Consider the following 27742-nt stretch of genomic DNA (forward strand, 5'->3'; position numbering starts at 1 on the left):
CACCTGTGCCACCTCACTGGTTTCATCGCTTATCTACCACCAGTGATGCTGTGCCTCACCTCAGGTTGATCACTCCTCTCAATCGAGAAAACAACTAGCAGATAAGACGAGTTCTATTGAGCAAGTTCCCCAGGTTACAGCATTGGCTCGGATGAACTCCTCTCTCGCTCAGGTGGGACATAACTTGCTCCAGATGCAGCGACCTTGCACACTTATCACCTCAATGACGATTGCCAGCATTATCAATGCAACCTTCGCTCCACCTTCAACGACCCTGACATCTAATCTACACCAATTTTATTTCCATCTACCATTTTTGAACACCAATATTCCTTCAGTCACACAGGACGACACATAGAGATTCAGTTCCAAATTCATTCCATTATTCTGTACCCGATGACGCCATGCTAAACGAGGAATCCAGACAACGCAAGGATGAGACCCAAAACTTTTTCTCCCTGGTCCGATGCCCCCCCCAGATTCGTTCTCTGCAACATGGACAAGATTGCCCCCTCGGGGATTTCACATGTCGGCTCAGTCGACCCAATTGACAACCTCCCAGCTCTTCAGATCATCACGGATGATAAGACGGTGTCTATCGATTCGCCATTCCGTGTACAGATGGCGCGCCGCACCTGCAGCTTTGCGGTGAGCCGGGCCGACACCACCCTGTCTCGCATCTTCCTGTGAGCGCCAGACGCAAGTAGCAAGGTTCCTTCCGTCCTTATCTGGCGTACCAAACCAGTACCTTCGGTTTGGTCAGTAGGTGGTTTCCGTTGCATGAGTGGATGAGTTCACTTACTTGAGGAATCCACCACTTGCTGTCGCCTCGGCGTGCGCTGCTTTGTCCAAAACACCGAGCTCCGAATACACCGTAGTCGGTGGGATCTGTGAGCGGAAAGCGACAATGTAGAAGGAAGTCTCCCTCCACCGGTATCCCTCCTCACGCACCAACCTTGTCAACTCTCCAATGACCTCATCCCAATTGAAGGTTTCTGTGTAGGGGGCCGTGGCATAGTCGGGTCGTAGACTCCTGAAGTGCACCAATGCCCTTGCTAAAAATGCGTTCTCCTTGTCCAGAGTTCTCAAATCAAGAAGGTGTTCTTTCTCTGTATATGGTGAGACCACCAAGTGGTGGTTGCTGTTATTCGATAGGATGTCGGTGGCCTCGAGGGAGACATCTATTGTCGACACGACGATATCACTCTTCTCGTCTAGAAATAAATTGGGGGCAAGTGTCTGTCCTGGATGTACTTGTGCAGCAGCCATTGTGCAGAAGAGTGAAGGAAGAGCTATTGCAGAGAATTGAGAATATTTGGTAGGTGGGAAGAGATTCTCGCGACAAGGGGAAAGCCTTTTGTTGCCAAACCATGGGACGATCAAATCTACGGGTAGGAATTATTGGGGGATGGCTTGAGATAGCTCTTTGTCTAAGCAGTGTCTTTTCAAGCCAGACTGACTCAAGGGGATCCAGCAACAACGGAAGAGCCCTTTTATGTGCTTTCGGACCATGACAGGCAATATTGTTCACCGCCGGACAACGCCATACGAATTTGGATGTCGCTATCTACAACCGGTATTGCGAACGAATTGAGTTTTAGATGATTTCCACGCAGGGTCGATCCATACATACTATGGTTCAAGGCATATTAAGCACCATAGTACAGACTGGAAACCTAGCGTCCCCGTACCCTTAGCTCGATTGCGCCATCCCGTCAGAACCTGATACCATCATTTGCAAACAATACATGCAGTGTAACATGACTTCACGAATCAGCGTCATTCCGGTGCCACTGACGGCGCGGTTATATAGTACACAATGTCGCCATATGCGCACGTTCCCAATCTACTCGAATATGAACCACAGTTCTTTTTTTGAATTGGGGACTGCGGGAAATCCCACAACTATCTCAGTAGTGCCGGCTCCACTTCCCCGGGGCGAGTATGCAGCATGTTGCTGTGGGCAGAAAGATTGCAAGGGCCACAATCAGCGAATCGGAGGAGACCGGTCCTACTCATCTATCAACGATGACTGCGTAACGAGACGTGCCAACCTTCTGGTGCGCCTCCTTGATTTGTATCCCATCCAGTCGGAGTTCCCGCCATGTAGACTACAATACATCCAGTTTTTTTGATGGGACAATCGGTGTAAAATCCTTCGTTGGAGCCGGCACTTGCAATACCATGACTCGGGCATTAGCAGATTTTATAATGTTATAAGAGGGCGACATGAGTCGCAGGCTCCGGGAATTTTCTGCAGCGCCAAAAACCACAAAATTTTGACATCTGACACCGCGCATAAAAATACACGAGGGCAGTTATGATCGTGACTCGGAAACTCCAAAGCACACATCCGAAACTTTTATCTCACGTAGGAGTTTTAGTCATTTGCAGAGACGACAGGACAGCAATTTGATATATACCGTATCGAACTGGGTAGTTGGGCAGTTTTTCTTCGCGAGTTATCAAGCTGGTTGACATTCAGTCCAGGATGCAATGTAGTTTATGATCTCGAACCAGACAAAAAGGACAATTGACGCGCAATGATCTTCCCAGTAACATCAGTGCGGATAGTAATTGTGTTACAGCCCAACCTTACCCCGTTCCGTGACTATTTATGGACAGGGTTGTTGCAAAACAGCGTTATGAAAGTTACACTATTTTCTCACATCAAATAAAACGACAGATGAGCGCTGATCAATATAACTGATGCCAAGCCACCGTGTGGAAAAGCAAAGAATGGGATTGTGGTAGGTATAGAAAAACGGGAGCACTTTCAACACGTTGCAAGGTGAATGCGCGGTTGCTAACTGTCCCTGGCATATACGCCTTGGCCGACCAAGCCATAGTCCGTCAACTCCCAACACAGTACCTTTTCATTTCGCTAACTGGTAACATATCCACTCAGTACATGAGCTGCCTTGCATCGCCTTCCGAGGCAGAGGTAATGAAATCCAAGGGACTACTTGGCCTCGGTTCCCTCACTTGACATGTAGTGAAACACGTAGCATGATATCACCGAACCAGGGATACCTGTAGCAAGTATCATGCGCACCCTTTGGTAATCCAAACATAATTATCCCGGTTAAGGTTCTCAAACAACAGCTATTCTAGATAGCATCTGAAGGACGTACTTAGTAAATTCTACAGGTATCGTGTGATTGCCACTTACCGGTATAGCTCCCATATCGTCATGGTCTCTGTTAAAATAGCTTTAAGAAGTCGGTAAATGTAGTTCAGACGTCGCCTTTATGTGTATTAATATTGTCTTGAATAGATAATGTAACCCGTCTCCGAGGTTACCCTCGTTCTAAGGCGGTAGTATGGTTTTATGAAGAAATAAAAAGAAATCACGGGAGAAATGTTTTAATTATCAACACTAAAAAGGGAATTCAGAAGAAATGTGGTGTCCTTTTAAATATTACAGGATAAGTAATGAAGTAAAAGCTTCAAGCTACTGATCCGTAGTCACTTGTGATTTCCAAGCCGACGTCAACGGACAACATGCAAGAGCATCTTCAACTGCAAGTACATTAAGAAACTCATGTGCTGTGGTGGCTGGTCGAAGTTACACTAGGACTTGTCGCTTGATCTTCATATGTTACTAACGCAATTACCTATTAACTAACGAGGTAGGTAGGACCAAGCGTACTAAATCAACCGCGAGTAGATGCGTAAAGCTACCTTATTACACTGCTGCAATAATAATAATCGTAAACCGTTGTTTATTAACGTCTGGTCGTCTTGCCTCATACAAGTCTGATGACGTGGGCCATCGTTGCATCTATACATGCGATGCTGTGGCTTCGCCATCCGATCCATCGGCCACCTTCTCCGTGACTTTACCATCGGCCTGTACGATGACCTTGTCGACCTTTAGGGATGCCTTGACAGGATTGGGCTGACTATAAACCCATTCCAGTTGCTCGAGGGTACGGCCCTGCGCCTCGACACTACAAAGATACGGTGTTTAGCGAGACGTCCATACTTGAGGATATACGAGACTTACCAAAAGAAATACCATGCGATCGACTCGATCACATCCCAGCCCACGAAAACATATATGTACCGGTAGCCGATGTTGTGCAGCGCGATAGGCCCTGCGAACTGGTTGATGAAGCCCATGGCGCTGACGATGACGCCAGAGGCGGCGAGACCCTTGGCTCGGATAGTGGTTTCGAGCGCTTCCGTCACCACGACAGCCTGAAGAGGAGTGTACGTGAACGAGAAGATGATGTTGAACAAAAAGTAAGCGGCCAGTGCACCCTGGGCGTATGAGGTAGTAACATTTTCGCCCTGCGAGTCGAGAGCAGCCGAAAGTCCAGAATTCGTTGCAAGAGCGCAGGCACAAACTAAAAGGCGGAAGTTAAAAAATCAGCGAAAGCGCTCCATGATGATCATAACAAACGCCATACCAACTTACCAAAGGTTCCAATAACCAAGACTTTACGACGCGGCATTGTATCAGTCAAGGCCACAGCCGCAAGAGCACCGATCGCAGAAAGGATAGAATTGAGCAAATTGTAGGCGAGCTGTTGAGAGGAACTCTCAATACCGAGCTGCTGGAAGATGACCGTGTTGAAATATCCCAGACCGTTACCGGAGAACTGGCCAAAGATGGAAATCATGAGGACTTGTGCCATTCGCCAGCGTCCGCTGTGAGTGAACAATAAGGGCCGATCTAGTTCCTAGTTAGAACAATTCGACTACATGAAGTCGAGTGTAACTTTAGAAACTTACAGTCGGCGTAACTCTTGTCAATTCCATCCTGTCGGATACCGTCTCTCATCTCCTCCAGCTCTAGGAGCACCAGGCGCGAGTTGGGATTGTTGTTGCCGTGGTATTTGACCAGGAAATCCAGTGCGGCGTCCTCTTTTCCGTTCGCCATCTGCCATCGAGGTGACTCGGGTATGAAGAAAACGGAACCCATCACGACGACAGATGCGAAGCATTGCAATAAAAGTGGAATTCTCCACTGGTAGTTATTGTTGATCGAGTTACACCCGAATGTGATGGCAGCCGCCGGGATTGAGCCGCCGAACCAACCGCAGTTATAGAAACCTACAAATGGTCAATGAGGATTACCGCATTGGATTGATAGCTAGATGGATATGCTATAGCATTAAGCTTAGCTATGGAAATTATCTTACCAGTGCATCGCCCACGCCAATGAGGTGGCGAGATCTCAACGGCATATGCGGGTGCGGCCACCGTCATGACCTGGATACCCATACCGAGAATAAACCTGCCCACTACGAATTGGGCAACGGTGTTGGAAGTCGCTACAATAACTGCACCGACGATGATCACGACTGCACCGCAGAACATGGCGATTCGCCGTCCGAATTTGTCGGACAGGACTGCTGCAACCGGAGCAGCGACCATCGATCCACTATAAACAAGGTCAGACCGGCTTTGGTACAGGAGTTGTTACTAATCTTACACTGTGTAGAGTGAGTACATGACGGCGATCTTAGTGCCTGTGGACTCAGTATCGAACGTTGATTTGAAATGGTCCATAGCAATGATTCCAGTCATTAGAGAACCATCATAACCGTTGGCACAAGCACAACAGAATGCGACGAAGACAGAAACTGTAAGCTCGTTAATGCCCATGCTACGAAGCTATTTCGTTCACAACTTACAGTATAGGTGAAGTGTAGCCTTGCTCCATTTCTTAATCTTTGTCTCTGAAATAGCTGCGAACAACTCGGCCTATGACACTATACGTGAGCTAATGTTTCGATTCATGAGACCTTGCGTCGGAACTGACGTTATGGACTGTCTTGGCTTGGGCTCCTTCCTGTTTGGCAGTTTCGCCGGTGCCCGCATCAACAGCAGGATAAAGGCGATCCACATGGGCACCCTCACTAGCGACCACAGCGATCTTTTCGTCTGCCATTATACTAAGAATTCTAAAAAGCCGTCTCAATATAAATGAAAAAAGAGAAACTGTTGAATACGATTCGTATAGACAAGATCTAAATGATACGGACTTTGCGCTGAAATATAAGAGTTGTCGTATACGCCAAGACCACAATTCGTACCATTCCCGAAAGTGCTCCTGGAAGTCGTGCCCCCGCCCCCCCAGATTAGGAGATGATTCTCCGCAACCCATGTCTACCCCAGATCTTCGCCTATCTCCACCGTTTCTGAGCCGTCTGGGCAAGCCTGCCGCTTCGTCATGCTTTCCTATTGGTGGACAGTAGACTATCATGGGCTGGGGGTGTTCCCTTGCACGACTGGGGTGGCATGGCGCTTTACGGGCAACGTATGGTCCCATACGAGAAGCACACGAGGGGTGGGTTCACCGAGGATTGGATCCAGACTTATGGTTCGCGTTGGGGGGTTTGTGCATACACAGAAAAGGTGCGGTCGACGAGCTGTGAGCTGAGCTAGGAATGTGGGTGGTCTCGACAAGTCTTTTCCTGCATCTTTGTCTTTTTTTCTTTCACTCGTGCCACTATAAGGCGATGTCGCCTCCCCGGCTATGTCAAAGACCGTGCCCAACTATTTGCGTTATAATGTAGGTCGAGCCCCAAAACAAATCGTTGTGCGCGTGATCGCAAGCCATGGTGAATAGTTTTTCACCTGCTTATGCCTAAAGGGATTTTCTCTTTCTGATAATCGTTCGACTGTGCCGGCGCGATAGGCCCGTATCTCCTAGAAGGCAAAATCTCCATTTATTTCAACAATGATCTGACTGACCTAGATGGCTGTTGGATCCGAGTTTAGATTGTTAGGTGCACAAATAGGAAACTGATCAACCATCAACACATCAACTTCAAATGCGAGAACGGCAAGCTGTTGGGCAGTCTGATTAACCACTAAATGGCCATCTTGTTTATATCGGTCAATATGTATTCAAGTCGTTCCTACTTGGATGCATGCTGCTTGCAGTACCCAGTTCTTCGACCCAACAACCACGTAATCCACCATTGAGTTGCCTTTCATTATTATAGGTCCACAACATACCACAACAGCGTCAAAGGAATGAATTGCCATTATCATCACACTTCTTTCTACTGCCCGACTCTATGCGACTCTACAATCACCACCGAAATTCTTGCGGCAATAATAATCCATGCACGGCACGATTAACTGTAGGGCTATAACTGAATCATATCATGAAAGCTTTGTTTTTCCACCGTTGTGCTACCAACTCATACTTCAAGGCTTTGTTGTACTCCACACGCTCCACTCCCTCGACGACATCGTCGCCGACCACGACACATGATATTCTTTCCTTATTATACTAATATGACATCACCACGTTTCAACAAGTCAAGTAGTCCACACCATCATAACTTGGAAACTTGCCCTATGGCGCAATTGGCAGCGCGTCAGACTGTTATTCGGTTTCCAATCGGACAGTGGCATCTGGAGGCTCTGAGTTCGACCCTCAGTGGGGCAGCAATCTTTTTTATTGTGATATGTATTTTTCGTCTGCCATATCGATCATGGCATCCTAATCAGGGTAGCAGATCTCTGTGTGTTGCCATCTGTGCAGACATGTTATATGTACAGATCCGTAGGTGTGAGGTTTTGTGGATGCTTGTGGTTGGAACTATAACGGAGATATTTCAGTAATTGACCACCTTCCCCTAAATGGATACATATATTGTTAAACTGAGTCACGTTATGAGAAATATAATTACTGATGTATTGGTTTAGTATCAGGGAGTATCTATGTGTGCGGTAGCACACACACTCTACATGTACACAGTACGGGGAATACTTCTTCAGATAATTTAGCTATAAAATGCAAAACATCGCACAGGCTACTTGCCAGTCCTCATTCGTGTAGATCGTAAAATAGTGCACGCAAATGGCTTTGGTCGATTCCTGAATTTTCTTTCAGAAATAAATATGCAAGGCTGGTCTAAATAGAGGCTTGGGACCAGCTGATGAAGCGAAATTTCCAGTGAATTATGGAGAATAAACATACGACAGCATCTTCGAGTATGACTTTATAGACGAAGAAAGAAAGCTGAATGCAAATGTCTTGCAATCTAGGGGTCTATGGAGGCGCAGTCTCACCAAAAGACTTGACAGAATCTCCTAACTACGTCATCTAGCTGTGCCGTACTAACTGCAAATACAGCGTTTACACCCAGCAAGAGTGCAGCACTTCCCCTATGTGAATCATTGGCTCTTAGAACCAATACATAATGATTGTATACACCATGTTGAAATAGGCTCACATTGCAAGGCGTCTAGTACAGCTTTAAAGCGATCATGACATTGTATTAAACTTAACCTCTATTGCGTCTGATCCTGTTTATTAGACAACTTCGAACTCGGTCTTGACGCCTATATGATCGGTAATCCAAGGTTTCTCGAAGCCCAGGCTAACCAGATGCTCTCTTTGTTTCGGATCTTGTAGTTGCAAATCTGCGACAAATCTCTCCATATCCCTAAGCTCGAGCTGGCCATGAAAGTATACCTTATCCATCCTCGAGCAATCAAACCTCTCTCTCAAGTTTGTTGCAGCTTGCTGGCCCCAAGTGTATCCATCATCGCTGTCCTCCTTCCCGCCGCGCTCCAAGTATGCATCCTTCAGCCCGTTCTCGCTGTGCAAGTTGCGATCAAAGTCCTGGATTGCATTGAAATCGCCCGCCGCGATTCCAGCATGCACATCGCCATCTCTCAGATACTGCGAGATCAGCTGCACCTGTGACGGGCGGTATGGGGGGTCAAAAGCAAGAGATTCCAGGTGCGAGTTGCAAAGCCTGACCCTCTTATCCCCAGCCTGCCCCATAATGATATCGACGAAGAAAGCATCGCGCCCCATGCGCGTCTTCGCGTAGTGCACCCTGAAGAGCTTCGCGATGGCGAGGCGCCGGTCGACAAGCATCGTGGTCCCGTAGTGTCCCGACGCCCAATTGTTCACCGTAGTGTCCGTGATCGTGAAGCGCTCCCTGATCCATGGCTGCTGGGAGATGGTAGCCAAGTCAGAGCGCACGCATTCCTGCAGGAATATCACGACCCCCGTGCTGCCCGGTAGCCGAGATGCGAGGTCCTGCAGTGTGGTTAGGCCGGCTTCCATGCGCGATTCCGCATACGGCAGCATGAAGTCGATGTTCCAGGTGAAAAGTGCTAAACGGCTGAGGCCCGGACTGCCGGTCTTGGAGGATTCTTGTTTCGCCGCTGCGACCGGCTCTTGTGGCCCCCATTGCTGCTTGCTGTGATTGAAATGGAAATACTGCTGTTCGTGCGGCTGGTCTGCCTTCCAGGGCGCGGAGGTTCTCTTTGAGGCCTCGCTGTGGGCGATCGCTTTCTGGATGATCTCGTCCATGCCCTTTGTGCTATTAGGAACTATAATCCTACCGATCGTGTTTTTGGACTTTCGCACTGTCTTTGATACATGCGTCCCCATTGATTTGTGTTAAATCAAAGGTGATATATATTCATTACTGACCGATCTCAGATCAGCACTGCAGCTCTTCACCCTTGTCTAACCTAGGTTAGAACGTCTACATGCAGCTCCAATACTACTTGGTCTGCTTGGGCTGTAGGCTCTTAGTGAGGGGCATGGCGGGGCTTGGACAGGCCCTGGCTGCTGGCTCTTATAAGCATAATTCGACCGCTTGGGTCATTCATAGATCTCGATACATCAAATTGGGAGAAGTATTATTCCGAGCCCATACATAAGAGTCATCCGAGCACCAATACCTGTGTCACACAAGTTCGTTCTGGGGCAACATTGAGCCACGGTTCGGCACACTGCTCACAAGCAACCTTGAACACAGCATGATGGAACTGACGCTCTCCCAAGTTCTGACCTATGCATCATGCTTTCATAACGTCCAAACCATTGGTGTCCCATGCACATGTGAGCAGTGTATTGTCCCCGTCGCCATCCCCTGGCACCTGGTAGATTAGAGCGGTAGCCGTCGCTGTGTTACGATATCAAGCATAGGGACCCATTCAACTGTATAGAGTGAGGTGCATTTCTTGCAGTGTAGTAAGACACGCTTCGTGTGGATTAAAATCGCAGTGGAAAGATGTTGTGACGACCGGCAAAGCCGGGCGTAAGCTAGTGTGTGCCTACGTACAGGATATGAAAAGTACCTTGTCTGTTGAAACTATGGTAGTTGTCTGTTCGGGCTTTCTTACTTCTCGCACGATGCATCGCAAGCCTTGCACCCTGTATCTGTGCAGATCCTACGATATCTCTAAATGACATAAGTATCTGAGTTCCCTTCAAGACGCACGATGCCCTCTACCTGTACTCCATGAAACCAACTGATGCGGTCCTTGGTAAACTGTTCCCACTGGGGCTTCAATTTGGTCTCAGCCAGACTGAGATCATCCACAGAGCCCAGTCGTAGGATGGGTACGTTTGGGAAAGCCGAGCTGATACGATACATGAGTGTGCCGCATGTGAAACAGAAGTAATCCGTCATGCTCGTATCAGGCCTGACGGGAGTCACGGTGTTGACCCAGTCCTTGAGGTTGTCGCGACCACGGATGTGTTTTAGGTACTTGTCGTCAATTGCGAAGTTGGATGCGAACATGGACGCCGTGAGCTTGCGGCAATCCACGCAGTTACATACGAAGCTGTTGACCAACCCTGGTCCATCTGTGGGCTGTTTGAGATTTTAGCGCAGTCAATCACAACAAAACATGCTGTAAAGCAGGATATATTTCATGGGAAGCCCGTTCTTCATGTCTTCAGTGCAGACTTACGAATGCCAATTGGACGGCGCCACAGAGGCAAGTAGCAGTTGCTTCACCATCCTTATACCCGCGGTCTTCAGCTACAGAATTCAGGGCGATGTAGGGTTTGGACTTATCCGCGGCCACAAATCCGTCAGGCATGGCTATATTCGGCAGTGTTGATCTTTGTGTATGTATCAGATTAGACAATGTTATTGAACCAAGTAACCATCCCAAAGAGGACAACAAAAAGCCGAATACTGGAAAGCAGAGCTATCATGTTAGCTTAAAAGCTCCTACTTATATGACATAGTGGTATGTAAGCAGCGGGGCAGATGTGATTTGGCGGGGAAGTGCGGGATGCTCAGGCACGAATAGCGATAAGATGGACGATGCTGAAAGGCCGAAGCATGTTGACGCCAAAGTACCGACATCTAGACCAGCGAGAGACTTGCTGTTCTGCGTTATCTGCATTTAACCTTCAGTCTAGTCTAGACTAGCAACAAACTTTGCTGCCGAGACCCCCTCTATTTGCAAAATGAGGCCAGCACAATTCAAACTAACATGTTGAATAGCAAAGTTTCTCGCCTCTAATAGGTCTTCCCTATTATGTTAAAGCTAAAACCTCACGTTAACCGTTGACTATTGGTATTTTCCGAACACGAAGAGCTATTACTATCTACCTAGAGTACAAGAGACTTTGCGGCGTCAAAGTGGCGTCTGATCTTGCAAACGTGCAATAGGTGAAAATACACAAGCTATAGTCGTCCTTGTCTGCTATTATCCATACCAAACACGCAGTCGGCATATTACTACGGCTTATACCATAGTCCACAGCCGATACCAATACAATTCATGTCCGTTTTTTCTTCTTTTTCCTTTCTTCCCTTGTCTTTTCTCGTTGGCAGGACTTTTTTTCTCTTTCTTTTCCAGCTTCCTATGCCTGATATCCCCCACCCACCCCCCCAAATTAACAACCTCTCCATGATTTCTGTCAGCTCTCGTAAACACATCTCCTTATCCAGCAACTACCATAGCACACGTTGTGCATTTTTATTGTATGTTGTCACCCGATACGCTAGTATCGGCGGTGTTGGATAGATATGTTTGAATCACGATCGGTTGTATCACAGCGATCTCCACTGATCGCAGCTCGTGTATGATCGCCTGATTTCGGAAATGTTTGAGGGGGGCTATTGGTGGTGAATCGTCGAATGATGATATGCCCCATGATGATCGGACTGGCTTACCTGAGCCACGCGTTGCTGCATGATGCTGGACGCTTCAAGTTGCGGCGCATTGTCATTGTTGAACCATCCTACTAGTGTGCCATATATGCTAGAGTTCAATTCATATTTCGAAGCGTTAGTTGGCTTGCGATCGTTGAAACACTGGCCAGGATATCCACGATCGGGAATATGACCTGGTTCAAACCCAGACTCTCGAAGGCGGTCTCGAATCATGATACGGACACTTTGCGCTTCAGTAATTACGGTCGCTATCTCTTTCCGGCATCCATTTGATATCTCCCGTGCTCATCGCAGCTCGTAATCTCCGATGATGTAATTCCAGAATATGGAATCTCATGGCTAAGTCGTGAATGTTGTAGAAATTGGATAATGGTGCTGGATGAGTAACCGGGTGCTTATAAGTCGCTGGCAGAGATTGCTGAAGCTGTTGGACTCTGAAGTTTGAGCAGATGGCAGTGTCGCCAGGGTTGTAGTAGATGCGCCGCTCCGGGCTTGAACGAAGACTGAAATCCTAGAGGGCGCCGCTAATACAAGATGATTCGGGCGGATTAATCTTGAATATCGAATTTATGTCGGTTTCTCCTTGACCAGAGCGTTGAGCCTGCTCCTGGTCTCTACCATCGATAGGATCGGCCTACCATTCGTCTGAGATACTGAAGGTCGAAGGGCAACGCTTATGTAAGCTCTCTCAGGAGCCTTGATTTTGTGTGCCAAGTTATTTGTCGGCACATCAGAGTCAAGTTCGCGGTTGATCTCTAGTACCGATTGGGTAGGCGGGTTATTCATCCCCTGGCCCGAATCTCTAGCAGCGACATGATCTTTGGCATAGGTGTTAGGGAGCTGTGACAAATCCAAAGTGTTCACATAGCTTCGGGTGTCCGGACTGCCGTGAACGCCATTGGTACTCTCGTCAGTGTCGGTGTTGTCGTCACTGTCTAGTAACATTAAAAGCTTTTTGGCCTTATCCGCAAGTTTTATTTTCTTGGTTGTCTTAGTTGTCTTATCGATTTCCCTGGCAGAAGCAATGTCTTCTTGTCCCTCTGCTTCTCTAACAAAGATCATCTGCTCAGAAGGTCCTGTTGGTGGCTTTGAGATAGGGACAGTAAAGTCTGCAAGGGCGGACTTAGAAGTAAAGGTAGCTGCTTTGGCTGTGTTCGCATCAGTGTCGGAAGGTGCTACGGCTCTTGCTAATCGAGGTTTAATATGTGCCTTGGAGGCTTCGGCCTTTTGATCATCAATAACTTGTGCCGAGTTGACTGGCTGCTGCTTGCAGGTTTCTTCGTAGCTCACCTTGTAACCACCTGGATGATTATATTAGTAGTGTGACATGCCACGTGAAAGGTGTGACATACCAGTGAAAACGTCACACAAGCCGTAATCACCGTCACGATAGCGTACAAGCGCCATCATGACGGGTGAATGATGCCTTTTGCAGGTGTAGAAGGAAGATCGCGTGGTTAAAAATGGAGGGAAGAAAAAAATAATGGGAGGAAGGAAGAGAGGAAGAAAGGAAAGAGCAGTGCTGGAAAACGTGTAGACACCGAAAAAGAGGGTAGTGCAACTGTTGCAAGATCAAAATCTTTGTATATTTCTTCCACGTAAAACAGTCAGAGCCACTACTATTGAGGGATGTTGTGGACAATGACATCCAAAAGTGGATAGGAAATGGACAGTTGCGATGTCGGTATAGAAACTGAATATTAGGGTTCTAGCTCAGATTGGACGTGGTAGCTTGATGTGTTTCCGTAGGGAAAATGAGGAGTTATTATGGCAGAGACGATATGTTAACCGAATAAGAATGAGGTGGTCTATGTTGAGTTGTTTTCTACTACATATCATAAGCATGATACTGTCAAAACTACTCAGTTTCATGGACGCCCCAAAGGTTTCCCCTCAGATGGTCCTGAGATGATATGTCAAGGTTAATGGATTATAGGCACTCGCAGACCGTCCATTGAAGTCGTACCTGGTATTCTTCATAATAAAGCGTAATTTGATATTGTGGGCAAAATTGTCTGTTAGCTGAATCTGAGAGACCCCACAGCGTAGAGAGGCAGGTAAGACCTTCATGAATAGGCCACTTGACAGACGTATGGTCCTCGTGACTAGCACAAATTATAATAAAAGGATCGAAGAAATGAGGATATGTCAAGAGATCGTGGGTGGATGTTGCACCTGATGTTGCTATTACAGAGGTCGTGTAATCTTTAGATTGGGAACGGGTCAGATAGTTTTGGGCGAGACTTTCTGAGACTAGGGCGATACGATGGCAGTAGCTGATACTAAAACCAATAAGAATCTTTACGATATGTTTTGTTCTGGAACCTCTCGCTCCTTCTTAGCAAGGTTGCAGTTCCGGGTGCGGTGTCTGCCAAAGGTCGCGCGCGACCAGTGAAAGCAGCTACGAGCTTGCGTCGCTTTAACATGTGTTTGTGCGCCGCGTTCGACAAGATCGTTTCGCCGTCTGTGCCCTGATCAAGTTCTACGATAGTGTCTACACGACTCGACAACGCACTTGCTTTACTTCTTGCATTGAAATCGTACCAGCCCAAGGCAGAGTGGAAGTTTTGACGAGACGATGGCCAATCCATCCAAAACACTCGAAAGCCCAGCAGATAACCTGATGAACAGTTGATAGAGTTGTCAAACAAGGAGTCCATGGTGGCTCCGCGAGGATACGTTCGATGCACACGAGATCTATACTCGGACATCGCACGTTTCTTGTGCCTCGTATGCCAGATTCCTAGCGCCATGAGGGCGGATCCTGTACAACCATCTTTCGCCAGCTCGCACCCTTCCTAAGAAATGTAGCTATCCGGGGTTCGTCGAACCAAGGCAATTGTTCGAGGGCTTCCTCGACCGTCCAAGGCCTGTAGAGAAGCAGTTCCACTCTGACACACCATGCTGGGAACAACTCGGCTAAGGGCGGGTTCCGGACGGCTCGACCGCGTTCTCCAAGAGACTTCGCCGTCACAACGGCATCATCTGTTGGAAAGAAGAGGCGTCTCCGTAGCGTTTTTGTGTTTATACTGGTACTATAGAACTGGCGATTGACACCCTGAGCCAGCGACAGAGTGCGCACGTCAAGCTCTAGCAGAATCACGACTAGGAGTTCTGGCAAAAAAGCAGAGGTTGTATGAACGACTGAACCCATTGTGTAGAAATGTATTTTCGCAGTCAAGTGAGGCAGACACAATACAATTCATTGCTGTGCACGCGGACTTATAAAGATGCTTTGCCCCTGGATCAGTTTAGGAATACATACATATTGATGCAGCTTCATGCCCCGCAAAGTTCAGGTGGCAGTCACAGGTTCATAGGCGAGGTAAAGTAGGACAAAGTACTAACACAATATGCAATTTTATGTTGTGATTTAGGGAATGATGTTGTGATGCATAAGAGGTTACCTTCGCATGGCCAGGCGTAGGGATTGACGGTAGTTTACTTCATTTGGATTGAATATGTGCACCAGATTATTACGAATCCGTAGTATTACTGAGACAAACGCCTAGCGCTAGAGGTATGAATTCGTGCGGGGCATCTTTGTTAGGTCGTATCTTATGGGCACGCAACTGTATACTACAGCATGTACTCTTGTATAGGGCAGTAGTAAAGCCATGCAGGCGCGTGGACACCGGATCGAGTCGAGGTTGTTTGTGGATCCATGCTAGACTAAGGTTGTCTTTCGCAAACTGCGCAGACTCGAACTCGATTGAATTGAGAATACCCCCCAGCCTTTCGATGAGTCATAGGCACGATCCAGCCACCTTTTGCTTGAATTTGAAAACATTTTTGATTCATGCCCTATTGTGATTGGCTCAAGCACTGAGAAAATGATTCGGCAGGGTGGTTGGGTGCCCATGTCGGATTTCGGCATGGTTACATACAGGGTTTACCGCAACATCGAGACCGTGCCCCTGGCGGTATTACAAGGATGGCAAACCTGGAAGTGACCTTCACGCCTTGGAACGCTCTAAAAAGCTGGGTTGTTTGGGCTTGGCTGACGCGCCAACGCAACTGGACCTTTTTGTGCCTGGCCAACCGTTGCAGTAAAGCAGGGAACTGATTGAGCCGAGCAGGGATACCGCAAATGAGTTCGAAAATGAAGTGCAGGTCGATTGCGATGACGATGCACGATAAGTTGTCTTGATATATGAAGGCCCGCCGGTCAAGATGAACCGGCAGCAAGAAGATCATCGCCGACTAATTCTCCAACTCAACGCAGACAACCCAATCCACCAGATCACCGACATCCAAAGTCAATATGCGCTCCAACACTGTCGCCGCTCTCCTCTCCCTGGCTACCGTCGGGGCTGCTGTCACTCTGAGTGCAGCCGATTTCCCCGGCGCTTGCTCGGCACAGTGCAACGACGCCGTCAGTCTGTCGACCAAGTGCGCCGACCAGACCGATAGCCCCGCCGAAGAGCGTCAATGTATCTGTGGCGCCGGTGCCCGAAATGAGCTGATGTACTGCGCTGCATGCTCTATCTCCAACGGCCAGAACGAGCCTGACGGCAGTAAGTTAACATCTTGATGACTTCTACGATATGCGAGTCCTGCTAACTCCCTTCGCTTGCTAGGTCTTGGAGAGATCCTAACATCGTGTGGCTGGAACTATGCTGACGCTGCCAAGAGTGGTGCATCCTCCGTGGCCAGCGAGGCTACCTCAGCCGCTGGGGGCGTTGTCACAACCATCACATCGGGAGGAAGCGCAATCGTGTCGACAATCACTGCCGGCGTTGGTGGTGTAGTCACAACTTTGACCTCGGATGGAAGCGAGATCCTCTCAACCATCACCTCGGGAGCTGGCGCAGTAGTCTCAACCATCACATCTGACGGTAGTGTGATCCTCTCTACCATCACTGCCGGTGCCGGTGCCGTCGTCTCCACCATCACATCCGATGGCAGCGAGATCTTGTCAACCATCACTTCGGGCGCTGGTGGTGTGGCTTCCACAATTACTTCTGGTGCAGCTGGCGTTGTTACTACCATCACTTCTGACGGCAGCGAGATTCTGTCCACTATCACCTCTGGTGCTGGCGGTGTTGTTTCTACCATCACTTCTGACGGCAGCGAGATTCTTTCCACTATCACCTCTGGTGCTGGTGGTGTTGTGTCTACGATCACGTCGGGCGGCAGCGCATTCTTGTCAACCATCACTTCAGGCGCCGGTGGAGTTGCATCCACTCTCTCCACTGGTGTTAGTGGAGTTGTCTCCAGTGCTACAAATGCCGCTGGAAGTGCTGCCCCATCAAGTGGCAATGCAGGTGCCGCCGCGGCGACGCCTGTGATCGGTGGTCTCTTGGCCGGATTTTTGGGTGCTGTTGCATTGTTGTAAATATAATGCAGATAATGTGTTGACGTATCACGGGACATTTGATAACTCAGTGTGGAGTTTGGATAGGACAGCCTCTTTATGATTGCTGCATTTGAAGCCAGCGTATATAACCTTAAACATTTAATGACATAATGATATGATATAGTAACCACAACTTGTCTCTTCTTAAGCTGAATATGATGGGTGCTGATAGATTTTGATATCGACTTATGTCTTCGAACCTACAGAAATAGTAACCTATTACCAACTTTAAAAGCACGAAGCGAAATGTACTGAGTTATCAGCAACTGTACATGATCCCCACTGGCCGACAGATAGTAAACTATCACAGACAGTGAAAATATGAACCAACAGGTAGTAAACTGCCATACCCGTAGAAAAAATAAATGTGAAGCAACATTAAATCCAGCACGTGACAAATTCACATGGTTCCTTCAAGCACCCTGCATCGAATCCGCTGATTGCAACAACCCAGCCGGATCTAGCATTGCTTGACAACGCCCTTCGATCAAGAAAATCGTAGGTCTCGACCCCTTCCCGCGTATATCTCTCCCAGCGAAGCAATTCGAATATGTCAGCACTGAGCCGCAAAGTGGTGGCGCGCACCACAGGTTCGAAGGCAAGTGCATAATCGAACTGTGTAACTAGCACTTTGCCACGCAAGCGTTGTACCAAGCAAGACAGACAGACTTCTTGGTACCAGGTGTCCAGAAACATTTCTTGTAATAGATCGTGCAAGTAGCTAAACATGCGACGCTGCGGCCTGATAAGTGATCCGTATCAGTTGGCGCGGCAGATGCGTCAAGAACCAAGCCCGCCAGAATGATATAAGAAAGGTTGAGCTTCATACTGGCTGTGGGATTATGAATACAGCCCAGGGCGCTTTAGCAAGGAACTGGCAAACTTGTGGAACTGTAAATCTTTTTGTTAGAGGTTTGTCAAAGCTCATGCATTCTAACCAGCCAGATATGAAGCATCGAGCTACTATATATGTAGAAATGTTCGTCACAACAACATTGGTATACTAACGGACCTTGAAGAAAATGGTTACCGCTGAGATTGCGATCGTCAATGGCTAACACGCATTGGGCTGATGGGCCGTCCTATTTGGAAAGCCACTTGATAAAACGTTCACGTATTCGCGGACCGCCAAAAGCATAAACCATGAACTTTGCGAAACGCTCAAACAGCTGGCCTAACCAGTACTCAACCTCGAAATGAGATGATAACTGGCATCGCGTTTTGATCATTCTCGTGAATGAGACAGTATTCTGAGCAAATACTGAAAATGTATGTTATGCGAGGATGCTACAAGTCTGGAACAGTTTTTATATTATTGGGGCCGAGTTCGGGTATCGGTCCCTTCTTCGGATTTTTTGTTGCATCCGCCGTCTCTCACCCCGGCCGGAAGATAGCACGTCCCGAACCTTCGAAGCTCATTGGTTGGGAGCATCGTAAGGTGTCGCGTAGACCTGAGACACAGTGTATGGAAGTCACCAGATGGCTGAATGGAGTGTTTCATCGTGAGACATTATACACCCGTGGCCGCCTTTTTGATTATATTTTATCGACTACTCCCATATCAGAATTCCCGTGAAGTCCTGAATTTACTACAAGGCATGTTCGGACTGGAACTAGGTTGCCACTTGACGCGGATAGCGCTACATGATACTAATCAAGTCCAGCACTTCCCACAAGCCGGGTGATTAGGTGCAGATATATGGGATAAACCTTTCCGCAAATGGCTGCAATGGACTGCCTGTGTAATTATGCGCCTTTGTATTAATGGAAACATGATATGATTGAGTAAAGATGACACGATGAAGAAATTTCACTCACGCAAAACCCCCTCGATTGGCTTCAAACTTACTAAACCGTGTAGTGCACAGCTTCGTGGGCTGTACGGTAGCCAATAATGCCTGCTATGTTTATTCAGCTAGTAGTTGAAAGAGCATCAATTGCGACTTGTACCTCAGTCTCGGAGAAAAGATCGCCAAACGCTGATCCTTGCGTGATGAAACGAACATCTTCGTGTGCAAAGGCGCAATTGATTCTGGGGCAGCTTGGCAGCTAGGCCAGGCTCTAAATACCAGTATACAACTGTAGTCATCATGAAATCTTACAAAGTATAAGCAAAGTCCAGCTTAGCTCTTGGGACCCTAGCACGCCACGTCCCCTGTGTCGTTCGGAAGCCCTGACCAGCTTATTAATGGTGAACTAGAAACCGCGACTGTCTAGTTAGTTCATTACAATGCACGCTGACATATACGTGGCTGATCATGAGTATGAGAACATATGTGTGAATTGCTTGAGAACTACTTGCTTGCTTGAAACTAAAAGATGACGAGGCTTCACGACTTATATGATCGTGATCGAGACCATTCTTCACACGCCACACCTAGGCAACCACATTACACCACTTTGTCACGGTCACTAGAGCACGAAGACTTGGCTTGCTGTTTGCCTTATACATTATGAAGATAAGAAAGCTGAAGAACACAAAGAGTTAATCGCGAAACAAGTAAAAATACGTTGTCGCGTAGCTTTGCCCTACTACGTCGTAGAGCTTCCCTACTAGCTCTCTGCCCTAGCCGTCGCACACTTCAATAGATATTAGCTTTTCCCGGCTTTTACGCCCGTTCTAGCGCTAGAGCTGGCAACGAATCCGTAGACTCGGCATGGTTTGGCACTTGATCGCCATTACGGAGGTCGCCAAGACTTTCGGTACGTACCTCAACAACTGGTTGACAGCTTGCGACAACGAGATATCAGCTGCCGCTAAGTATGATCGCTAAGTATATTATATATATCTATATCTGTACAGGGCTATCCTCAGCGGAGTAGCGATTGGCTTATAGCTGACTTCTAGCGGCTTCACTGCTCAATGCCATATCAGCACTCTAGCTTCCAGCTAGTTGCGAACCGCCAGCAGCTGCCTTGGCAGACTAGAGCTCGACCGTTCTGCCGTAACCTTTCGCATCCGAAAATCAGAGAAGTGGGGACAAGACCAACGCAGAGTCAAGCACGTAGGCTAAGTTAGATAACTTAACTTTTCCGTCCAGCGCAACTTAGAGGTCGGATCGCAGGGGTGGTCAGGTCTCAGAACGCTTAACTCAAAAGGCCCCCGAGACTGGTAAACACCCAGCGGCATCGTAAACGTTAGATCGGCAAAGGTTAGGTGCGTTAGATTCTGGTACGTTCTGGGCAGGTATCTGAGCTGATGATTATGGTGCTGGGAGGAGAATAAGCCTTGACAGCCGCATCAGATGGGTCGCTTTGCAATGATCGAGTAACTGTCACGACTTGCAGAAAATCTGGATTACACGCTCCAGTGTAGGTAGTTTAACGCATTTATTGATAGGCTAATTCAGGAATCACTATTGTCGCCGCTGCATTATTGAAGACCACCAAAAGTCCTGTGCATTAGGGTACTGCGGGGTCGCTCGATCTCAGCATCTATATCCGCATGCGTCGTCTGACTCCACGAAACCACTACGGATTACCTAATCCTTCTGACTCTGCTGATATCGGGCGTGATTCATACCCCAATCCAGAGTCTGCCTCGAAAAAAGATCCCGCTCATGACGACAACGACTCCTCCTCCTTCGTCTTCAAGCACTTCTCTGCTACAAGTTCCCCTCGCTTTTATGAGGAGCTGGTCGGCGTCAAAGCTAAAGGTCTGTCACGCTGGGTCTTAAACCGATTATGGCGGCAGACGACTTGGCGCTCATCACGGCATCATCGCACCGCTGTGTTATGCATAATTATGAAACAGGGCGCCTAGTCGCTGCTAAGGTCTGTAACTAATGGTTACAGGTTGATGATCGCAATATCACTCAAGGCAGGCTGGATCAGATTCACCCCCATGTGGTAAATGATCCTAAGTTGCCTAAAAGTGCTTCACCGATATCAAACGCCCTGTAAGCCGATCTATAAACAGACCTTCCAGAGCCTATTCCAAATCATACTTATGACGCGACACGTTTAGCATCAAAACCCTGGAGACTGTTCCAAAAGACGCATAGAGATAAGTAAAGACCAGAATCATATTTTGCCGTGAATCATCAACCTATAAGAACATGGAGATTTCAGAAGAGACCAGCATAATTAGTCAACTCAATGATAGAATTGAGACGGCACGCCAGGCCGTCGACGCTACTTCTCGAAACCATTCTGAACTGGCTTTGCGTTTAAGCGACCTTGGAATTCAACTCGGTGAAAGATTCGACAAAGAGGGGGCTATAGGCGACCTTGAAGCGGCTATAAATGCAATACGACAAGCCGTCGAGGCTACTCCTCAAAACCATCTCAATCGTGCTGCATTATTAAATAGCCTGGGAATCTTTCTTGTATTGAGATATAACACGATAGGATTTGTAGCTGACCTCGAAACGGCTATTGAAACAGCACGCCAGGCTGTCAGTATTACTCCTCAAAATCATCCTAATCGGGCTATTTACTTGGGCAATCTCGGAAATCACCTTGGGGACAGATTCAACAGGACAGGAGCTATAGTTGACATTGAAGAGGTTATTGAAATAGCACGCCAAGCTGTCAATGCTACTCCTCAAGACCATCCTAATTGGGCTATTCACATGACCAACCTTGGAAATCACCTTGGGGATAAATTCAATAGGACAGGAGCTATAGCCGACCTTGAAGCGGCTATAGATGCAACACGACAAGCCATCGATACTATTCCTCAAGACCATCCCGACACAGCTGATTTCTTGAATAACCATGGAGAATCACTCAGGAACAGGTTCGACATGACGGGGGATGTGGCTGATCTAGAAGAAGCCATAAATTTAACACGCCAAGCTGTCATAACTACTCCTCAAGGTCATCGTAACCGGGCCGTATATTTAAGCAACTTTGGGATTGCACTCGGAGTCAGATTCGACAGGACGGGAGCTATAGCCGATCTCGAAGCGGCTATTAGCGCAGAACGCCAAGCCGTTAATGTAACTCCGAAAGATCATACAGACTATGCTAGATATCTGAACAACCTTGGAGAAGTACTCAGGAAAAGATTCAGCAGAACCGGGGCTATGGCCGATCTTGAAGAAGCCATAAATACAACATGCCGAGCTGTCAGCGCTTCTCGAGACCATCTTGACCGGGCTCTATATCTTTGCAACCTTGGGATTCAATTTGGGAATAGATTTAGCAGGACAAGAGCTATGATCGACCTTGAAGAGGCTATAAAAATAACGCGCCTGGCCGTCGATGCTACTCCTCAAGACCATCCTAACTGGGCCTTTTACTTAGGTAACCTTGGAAACTACCTTGGGGATAAATTTGGCAAGACAGGGGCTATAGCCAACCTTGAAGAGGCTATAAAAGCAACATGTCTGGCCATAGATACTATTCCCCAAGACCATCCCGCTTATACTTTTGAGTTAAGCAACCTTGGAAATCGACTTATGGCCAAATTTAAGAGAACTGAAGCTCCAGCCGATCTTATGGAGGCTATAGAGACAGCACGCCAGGCTGTCGATGCCGCTCCTCAAGACCATCCTAATCTGGCTATTTACTTGAACAATCTTGGGAGTCACCTTAGGGACAAATTCGATAGGACACAAGATACGGCCGATTTGGAAGCGTCTTACCGTCACTTTGTTAACGCTCTTTCTCAACATACTGCTCCTATTTCGCAACGCGTTATTGCTGGCCGTAGACTGCTTTCATCCGACTGGGCCTTTCAAGATACGCCAGATATCGAAGGATATGCCAGAACGGCACTCGAACTTCTTCCTCAACTAACGCCTCACTCTCTCCAAAACGCCGACAAACAGCACCTTCTTCTTCAAGCTGCCGGACTCGCATCAGACGCGGCTGCCATTGCACTGCTAATGCAACAAGCTCCAGCGACGGTAGTTCAATGGCTCGAGATGGGCCGCGGCGTCCTTGTTAGTGGCCTTCAAGATCTACGTACAGACATGTCTATTTTAAGCCAAAAGTACCCTAGATTATCTGACTCTTTCAATAATTGGCGGGCCATTCTGGACGCTCCAGCCGAAGCAGACGCTCCAGTCGAAGCAAAAGGCGCAATCTTTCAAAAAGCATATAAATTACGCATGCAATCAGAAACGGACAAACGTCGACATGCCTATGAGCAGCTCCAGAGAACTATACATGAGATCAGGAAACAGCCCGGATTCGATCGCTTTCTCCTCTCCCCAGCCAAAAATGAGCTACTACAAGCTGCAGAGAACGGTCCTGTGATTATTATAAACATTAGTCGGCACCGCTCTGATGCTTTGATCGTCTTAAAAACAACGATCCAATGTCTTGAGCTACCGAATATGAGATATCAAGATATCAAGAAGTATCGCCAAGCTCTCTCGTTGCCGTCATCTGCCATGTTAGAGTGGCTTTGGGACTGCGTAGTCGATCCTATCCTTAACCATCTAAGCTTCTCACAAACCATATCCGAAGAACCATGGCCGCGGGTATGGTGGATCCCTATCGGACCACTTGTCGGATTTCCCTTGCACGCCGCCGGATATCACTTGGAGAATCAAGGTCGAACCACTATAGATCGGGTTGTTTCTTCTTATGCGACATCGCTACGTTCAATGATACATACGCGTCTACAGCCATGGTTGAAGCAGGCAATGAGCAATCTTGTTGTTGTTGCGATGGAATACACTAGAAACAAAAGCCAACTGAAATATGCCAGCAAAGAAATCGAAGCAATCAAGACAATAGGCGAATTGGTAAAGATAAAACCGATCTTCCCCGAGAAAAGAAAAAGTGCAGTTCAGTTGGCCTTAGAAGACTGCGAAATCTTCCACTTTGCTGGTCACGGTAGTACACATCCAGTACAGCCGCTACAGAGTCAGCTGCTGCTCGATGATTGGGAAGATGATCCTTTCACGGTGGGAAGCCTCTTGCAAATCAATCTGTCTCGTCGTATGCCGTTTCTTGCATACCTTTCGGCCTGTGGAACGAGCCAAATCCTCGACGAACAATCAGCCGATGAGAGCATCCACCTAAGTAGCGCATGCCAGCTGGCCGGCTTTCGACACGTGATAGGCACACTATGGAGTGTGGATGATGAATTGTGTGTTAAGATGGCAACACCGATATATAACACCCTAGCGAAAGAAGGTCTATGCGATGAGTCTGTCAGTTACGGGCTGCACCTGGCGAGTCGGCAACTACGGGACGAGTGGGTGCAGAGCATGATATGGGAGAAGGGAAACGGTAGAAATGAAGCGAGTAATGGACAGGATTCATCCAGAGATATAGAGTTCACGATGGAGCCGGAGTTCAACAGGCTGCTATGGGTTCCTTATGTTCACTACGGGGTTTAAGATGTTACCTTGGCTCAGGATAGCATGCTGCATTTACGCCTGGGTAATTGCGAACTTGATACCTTCTTTGCCGCACATCCAGCTGGACCCAAAGAAACATGGTGATAATGTTCTCGACAAAGATATTTTGGCATTGCACAGCCCTGGCTATGCAAGTGAGCTAAGGTAGAAATATATAGATTGATAAATTAGCAGACTCTTCGATAGCAAAGTAATATTACTATTTAAAAAGTAATTATCATAAATGATTGCTCTAAATGATTAATTGTTGCGATGGCTCTGATTTCCTGCGTCTCTGATGTCAAACGTCAGCACCTTTCACCATGCTAGCGTCCAGCAAAACATCAAAATTGCTGTCTAGCGCTTGGCTGGGGAGCATTCGACCAAACCCAAACTGCTCAGCTCATTGAAAATCCTTATATTCCTAAGCCTCTCTGCTCAGCATACCTTGCAAACTCCTCATCTTTTTCCAGCTCTGCATAGCAATTCTCCTCCAACCCAAAGCAGACCTCAATGCCTTCATCCTCGCCGGCATTTCTCACATTCGCCCTTGTCGGAAGTACGAAGAAGAAGCCCTCAAAACCAGGATGGGGCCACCGCAGCGCTGCCGGCCCGCCAAAGCCGAAGTTGTGGTCCCGGTACGACTTCATGGTGTGCCAGTCGAAGGCCATGCAGTCGAGGCCCAAAATCCAGTTCATTTCCAGCTCAACCCAGCGGAGATCATGAGAGCCGGCGGCAAACTTGACTAGGTCGTCGAGATACTCGGATGTGATGGAAGCGGTGCTAGCGCGGACGGTACCGGCTAAGACGGGCAAAGTCGCCTCCAAGTCACCGAGTACCTCCGCGATTGTCAGGACCTTGGACTGCGGCAGAGTAATGACGGCACCGATGTAACGATCGCTGATGGGCGGGTCGGCGCGGCCGCGGCCGTTGACGGCATGGACAGCTTTGGACGGCGCGCTGGGGTCCGGGTTCAAAAGCGGCGACTTCGCCCGTACGGTAGCCCGCCACATTATAGCGAGGATGGCATCATATGTCGAGATCCAGGTGCCGCTCTCAAGTCCTTTACTGCACTGTGCTTTCAGTAACTGCAATTTGCTCTTAGGGAAGTGCCAAACGCGCGTCTTGACAACGGGCATCTTGAAGTCTGCCGGCGGCGGAGCCGGGGGGCCGTCGCGTGCCTTTATGGTAGGGAACTTGTCGCCGAGCTTCTGTAGGTCCTCTAGGCTGAGGCTAGGCTTGCTCTTTGCTGCCAGGATACTGCGACTGGGAACTTGGGATGCCGAGCTGGCGAGGTCGTTGATGGCCGCCCCATTGATGGCGGCGGATGCGTACCGCGCCCATGTCGTAAGGAGACGCTCGAAACCGGGTCCATCGCACACTTGATGCGGGATGGCAAGACCGAGAATAAGACCGCCATCAATGAAAGTGACCTGTGCACCTGCAACTGCAGGGCCGTCACTTGAGATGTCATTTCCAGGTACGGGGTTCCAATGCTCAGCGACAAACAGTGAGGGTAAAACCTTTGGCGAATCAAGAAGATGTACGGGGAAATCATATTTATCAAGCACGGCGAAGGAGGGAATGTCGTTGTCGGTCGCCTCTTTGACGTACAAGCCAAGGGATGAGCTTGGTTGCTTCTTTACCACAATACGCCGTGCCTCATTGTCAAAGTGTAGAGTTCCCGTCAGGATAGGGTAGTCGACAAGAGTACGTTCCAGGCCTTTGACGAGATTGCTGACAATGGTGGTTCTGTCGGCGTGTTTTGGCAGCTCAAAGATCTCGACCATGTGCACGTAGAGCTTGGGCATGAGATGGTCTAAGTCGGATAGCTGAAAAATCTCATCCTGGCTTCCAATTGCAGCGGTCAGGGGCCTGACACGGATTTCTTGTATGTTTGCCATGGCCAACCAATGACGCAGCAAACGCAATATTGGTTATGCTTATGTACTAGATGGCGGTGACTAAGGTATTTTATGAAAAGCCTTAACAAGAAATCAGGAAAATAAACGACTTTGGTACTCCGAAAAATGAAGGGCTCATTCGCATACTAAAAAGTCCGATTGGATTTTATCGTGTCACCCATATACGACTAGGATAGTAATTTAAGTGATATCAGGATCACCCCATTTTTCATGCGGATCAAGCAGTCCAGACACTTTTAGATCTTTTCGTACTCAGTCTCATCGCGACCCATTCCTTTGCAGCACCGATCCACAATACCCGTACGTTGCAGCTCCATAACATCCCGGTATAGCGTAGAAACTAGGCATTACCATCCCTACATACAGCCGGCAGGAAAAAAAATGAAGCCTTATTCCCGAGCTTGTTCTCATGCTACAGAATGCAGGTGCTGCGATTATGATGCGTCGACAAGACGGTCTCACCGTCACCCTCACACCGCGTGACCTGGTGGCTAGATCGCTTAGAAACTGCAGATCATGACCCAAATCGTTACGAATCGAGTTGCGCATTGCGCCAAAGAGACGACTTGGAGAATGGACAGAGAACCATATAAACTAATTAGTGTTTGGGGGAGGAAAATCTATATAGGTTGGTAGGATATTTAGCCGCAACTCTTTGCTCCAATATATCCTTACGCGTCAGAGCTTTCCTGGAGTAAGTTGGAGTGATACTGGAGTAACACTAGGTTCTGGAGCGGCCCGCAAGATCGTACTAAAATGCCTAGCGACCAAAACCTCTGGACTAAGGTTAGGCGTTGAGTTTCCAGCTCAACTTGACACGAGACTCGGTTTGGAAAAGGCTTGATCAAGAACTCACTACGGGAGAATACAATCCGATCAAGCCTGTAACAATCTTTTTATCGCTTTGCTTCTATCTGTTTGGAGGGCTCTTATTGATGAACGACACAAGGCAACTTTGAAGCATGTGGGTTCCAGTAGGGCCCTAAGGGAACGGATGGTTTCCCGAAATGAATTAATAAACGGATCCGTAGCACGCTGTGTCATGCTGGCGAAAGGATTCGCGTAGGGCGGTCTCTGATGCTAAATCGCTCCATAAAATTATGGAGCCTATACTGCCCTGAGAGCCAATCGGGTTTGGCAAGATGGTACGCTGTGGGTCGGCCTTGTAACACGCAGTAATGGGCGGGGATAAGGGGAATGGGCACTGCTAATATTCAACATTCGGCAGGCTGCTACCTTGGAACC

The 27742-nt window shown here is 48.0% G+C and overlaps 9 protein-coding genes and 1 non-coding gene across 10 annotated transcripts; 3 read left to right on the forward strand and 7 right to left on the reverse strand.

Moving 5' to 3' along the window:
* Positions 1-534: 534 nt before the first annotated feature.
* Positions 535-1188, reverse strand: BKA67DRAFT_496603 (uncharacterized protein; the record flags this gene model as incomplete). The annotated part of the gene is made up of 2 exons (XM_046097038.1): positions 535-748; positions 803-1188. Coding segments are annotated over 2 exons (600 nt in total), but the record flags the coding sequence as incomplete, so codon positions are not given.
* Positions 1189-3595: 2407 nt separating this feature from the next.
* Positions 3596-6047, reverse strand: BKA67DRAFT_649888 (lactose permease). The gene is made up of 8 exons (XM_046106029.1): positions 5774-6047; positions 5646-5715; positions 5444-5594; positions 5151-5392; positions 4741-5061; positions 4424-4681; positions 4010-4352; positions 3596-3953 (listed from the first exon to the last, which is right to left on the reverse strand). Exons 1-8 carry the CDS (start codon positions 5900-5902, stop codon positions 3785-3787), a joined length of 1683 nt encoding a protein of 560 aa, XP_045953121.1. The 5' UTR covers positions 5903-6047; the 3' UTR covers positions 3596-3784.
* Positions 6048-7317: 1270 nt separating this feature from the next.
* Positions 7318-7414, forward strand: BKA67DRAFT_t152. The gene has a single exon. It is a non-coding gene; the product is annotated as a tRNA-Asn (tRNA).
* An 811-nt stretch (positions 7415-8225) lies between these two features.
* On the reverse strand, positions 8226-9487 carry BKA67DRAFT_580078 (Endonuclease/exonuclease/phosphatase). Its single transcript, XM_046103819.1, has one exon. It carries the CDS (start codon positions 9377-9379, stop codon positions 8285-8287), a length of 1095 nt encoding a protein of 364 aa, XP_045953122.1. The 5' UTR covers positions 9380-9487; the 3' UTR covers positions 8226-8284.
* A 447-nt stretch (positions 9488-9934) lies between these two features.
* Positions 9935-10919, reverse strand: BKA67DRAFT_580080 (Mss4-like protein). Its single transcript, XM_046103820.1, has 2 exons — positions 10693-10919; positions 9935-10592 (listed from the first exon to the last, which is right to left on the reverse strand). Exons 1-2 carry the CDS (start codon positions 10822-10824, stop codon positions 10179-10181), a joined length of 546 nt encoding a protein of 181 aa, XP_045953123.1. The 5' UTR covers positions 10825-10919; the 3' UTR covers positions 9935-10178.
* Positions 10920-12479: 1560 nt separating this feature from the next.
* On the reverse strand, positions 12480-13319 carry BKA67DRAFT_663016 (uncharacterized protein; the record flags this gene model as incomplete). The annotated part of the gene is made up of 2 exons (XM_046108108.1): positions 12480-13213; positions 13265-13319. The coding sequence occupies 2 exons, from the start codon at positions 13317-13319 to the stop codon at positions 12480-12482; spliced, it is 789 nt and encodes a 262-aa protein (XP_045953124.1).
* Positions 13320-14194: 875 nt separating this feature from the next.
* Positions 14195-15066, reverse strand: BKA67DRAFT_540117 (uncharacterized protein; the record flags this gene model as incomplete). The annotated part of the gene is made up of 3 exons (XM_046100729.1): positions 14195-14532; positions 14706-14782; positions 14813-15066. 3 exons carry the CDS (start codon positions 15064-15066, stop codon positions 14195-14197), a joined length of 669 nt encoding a protein of 222 aa, XP_045953125.1.
* Positions 15067-16176: 1110 nt separating this feature from the next.
* On the forward strand, positions 16177-17250 carry BKA67DRAFT_540118 (uncharacterized protein; the record flags this gene model as incomplete). The annotated part of the gene is made up of 2 exons (XM_046100730.1): positions 16177-16429; positions 16493-17250. The coding sequence occupies 2 exons, from the start codon at positions 16177-16179 to the stop codon at positions 17248-17250; spliced, it is 1011 nt and encodes a 336-aa protein (XP_045953126.1).
* Positions 17251-21148: 3898 nt separating this feature from the next.
* BKA67DRAFT_412174 (CHAT domain-containing protein) lies at positions 21149-24784 on the forward strand. The gene is made up of 2 exons (XM_046096763.1): positions 21149-21170; positions 21239-24784. Exon 2 carries the CDS (start codon positions 21330-21332, stop codon positions 24570-24572), a length of 3243 nt encoding a protein of 1080 aa, XP_045953127.1. The 5' UTR covers positions 21149-21170; positions 21239-21329; the 3' UTR covers positions 24573-24784.
* Positions 24785-24988: 204 nt separating this feature from the next.
* Positions 24989-26476, reverse strand: BKA67DRAFT_663020 (transferase family-domain-containing protein; the record flags this gene model as incomplete). Its single annotated transcript, XM_046108109.1, has 1 exon — positions 24989-26476. One exon carries the CDS (start codon positions 26474-26476, stop codon positions 24989-24991), a length of 1488 nt encoding a protein of 495 aa, XP_045953128.1.
* Positions 26477-27742: the final 1266 nt, after the last annotated feature.

Source organism: Truncatella angustata (assembly GCF_020726525.1).
Source record: "Truncatella angustata strain MPI-SDFR-AT-0073 chromosome Unknown BKA67scaffold_9, whole genome shotgun sequence".
Taxonomy (NCBI): domain Eukaryota; kingdom Fungi; phylum Ascomycota; class Sordariomycetes; order Amphisphaeriales; family Sporocadaceae; genus Truncatella; species Truncatella angustata.

Excerpts from the sequence above, each read along its gene's own strand:
- BKA67DRAFT_649888 (XM_046106029.1), bottom strand. The coding sequence starts at position 5,902 with ATGGCAGACGAAAAGATCGCTGTGGTCGCTAGTGAGGGTGCCCATGTG. Across the intron at positions 5,062-5,150 it reads TTGGCGTGGGCGATGCACTG|GTTTCTATAACTGCGGTTGG; the intron begins GTAAGATAATTT and ends GACCATTTGTAG. Across the intron at positions 3,954-4,009 it reads ATCGCATGGTATTTCTTTTG|TGTCGAGGCGCAGGGCCGTA; the intron begins GTAAGTCTCGTA and ends GTATCTTTGTAG.
- BKA67DRAFT_580078 (XM_046103819.1), bottom strand. The coding sequence starts at position 9,379 with ATGGGGACGCATGTATCAAAGACAGTGCGAAAGTCCAAAAACACGATC.
- BKA67DRAFT_580080 (XM_046103820.1), bottom strand. The coding sequence starts at position 10,824 with ATGCCTGACGGATTTGTGGCCGCGGATAAGTCCAAACCCTACATCGCC. Across the intron at positions 10,593-10,692 it reads GCGCCGTCCAATTGGCATTC|CCCACAGATGGACCAGGGTT; the intron begins GTAAGTCTGCAC and ends AATCTCAAACAG.
- BKA67DRAFT_412174 (XM_046096763.1), top strand. The coding sequence starts at position 21,330 with ATGGAGATTTCAGAAGAGACCAGCATAATTAGTCAACTCAATGATAGA.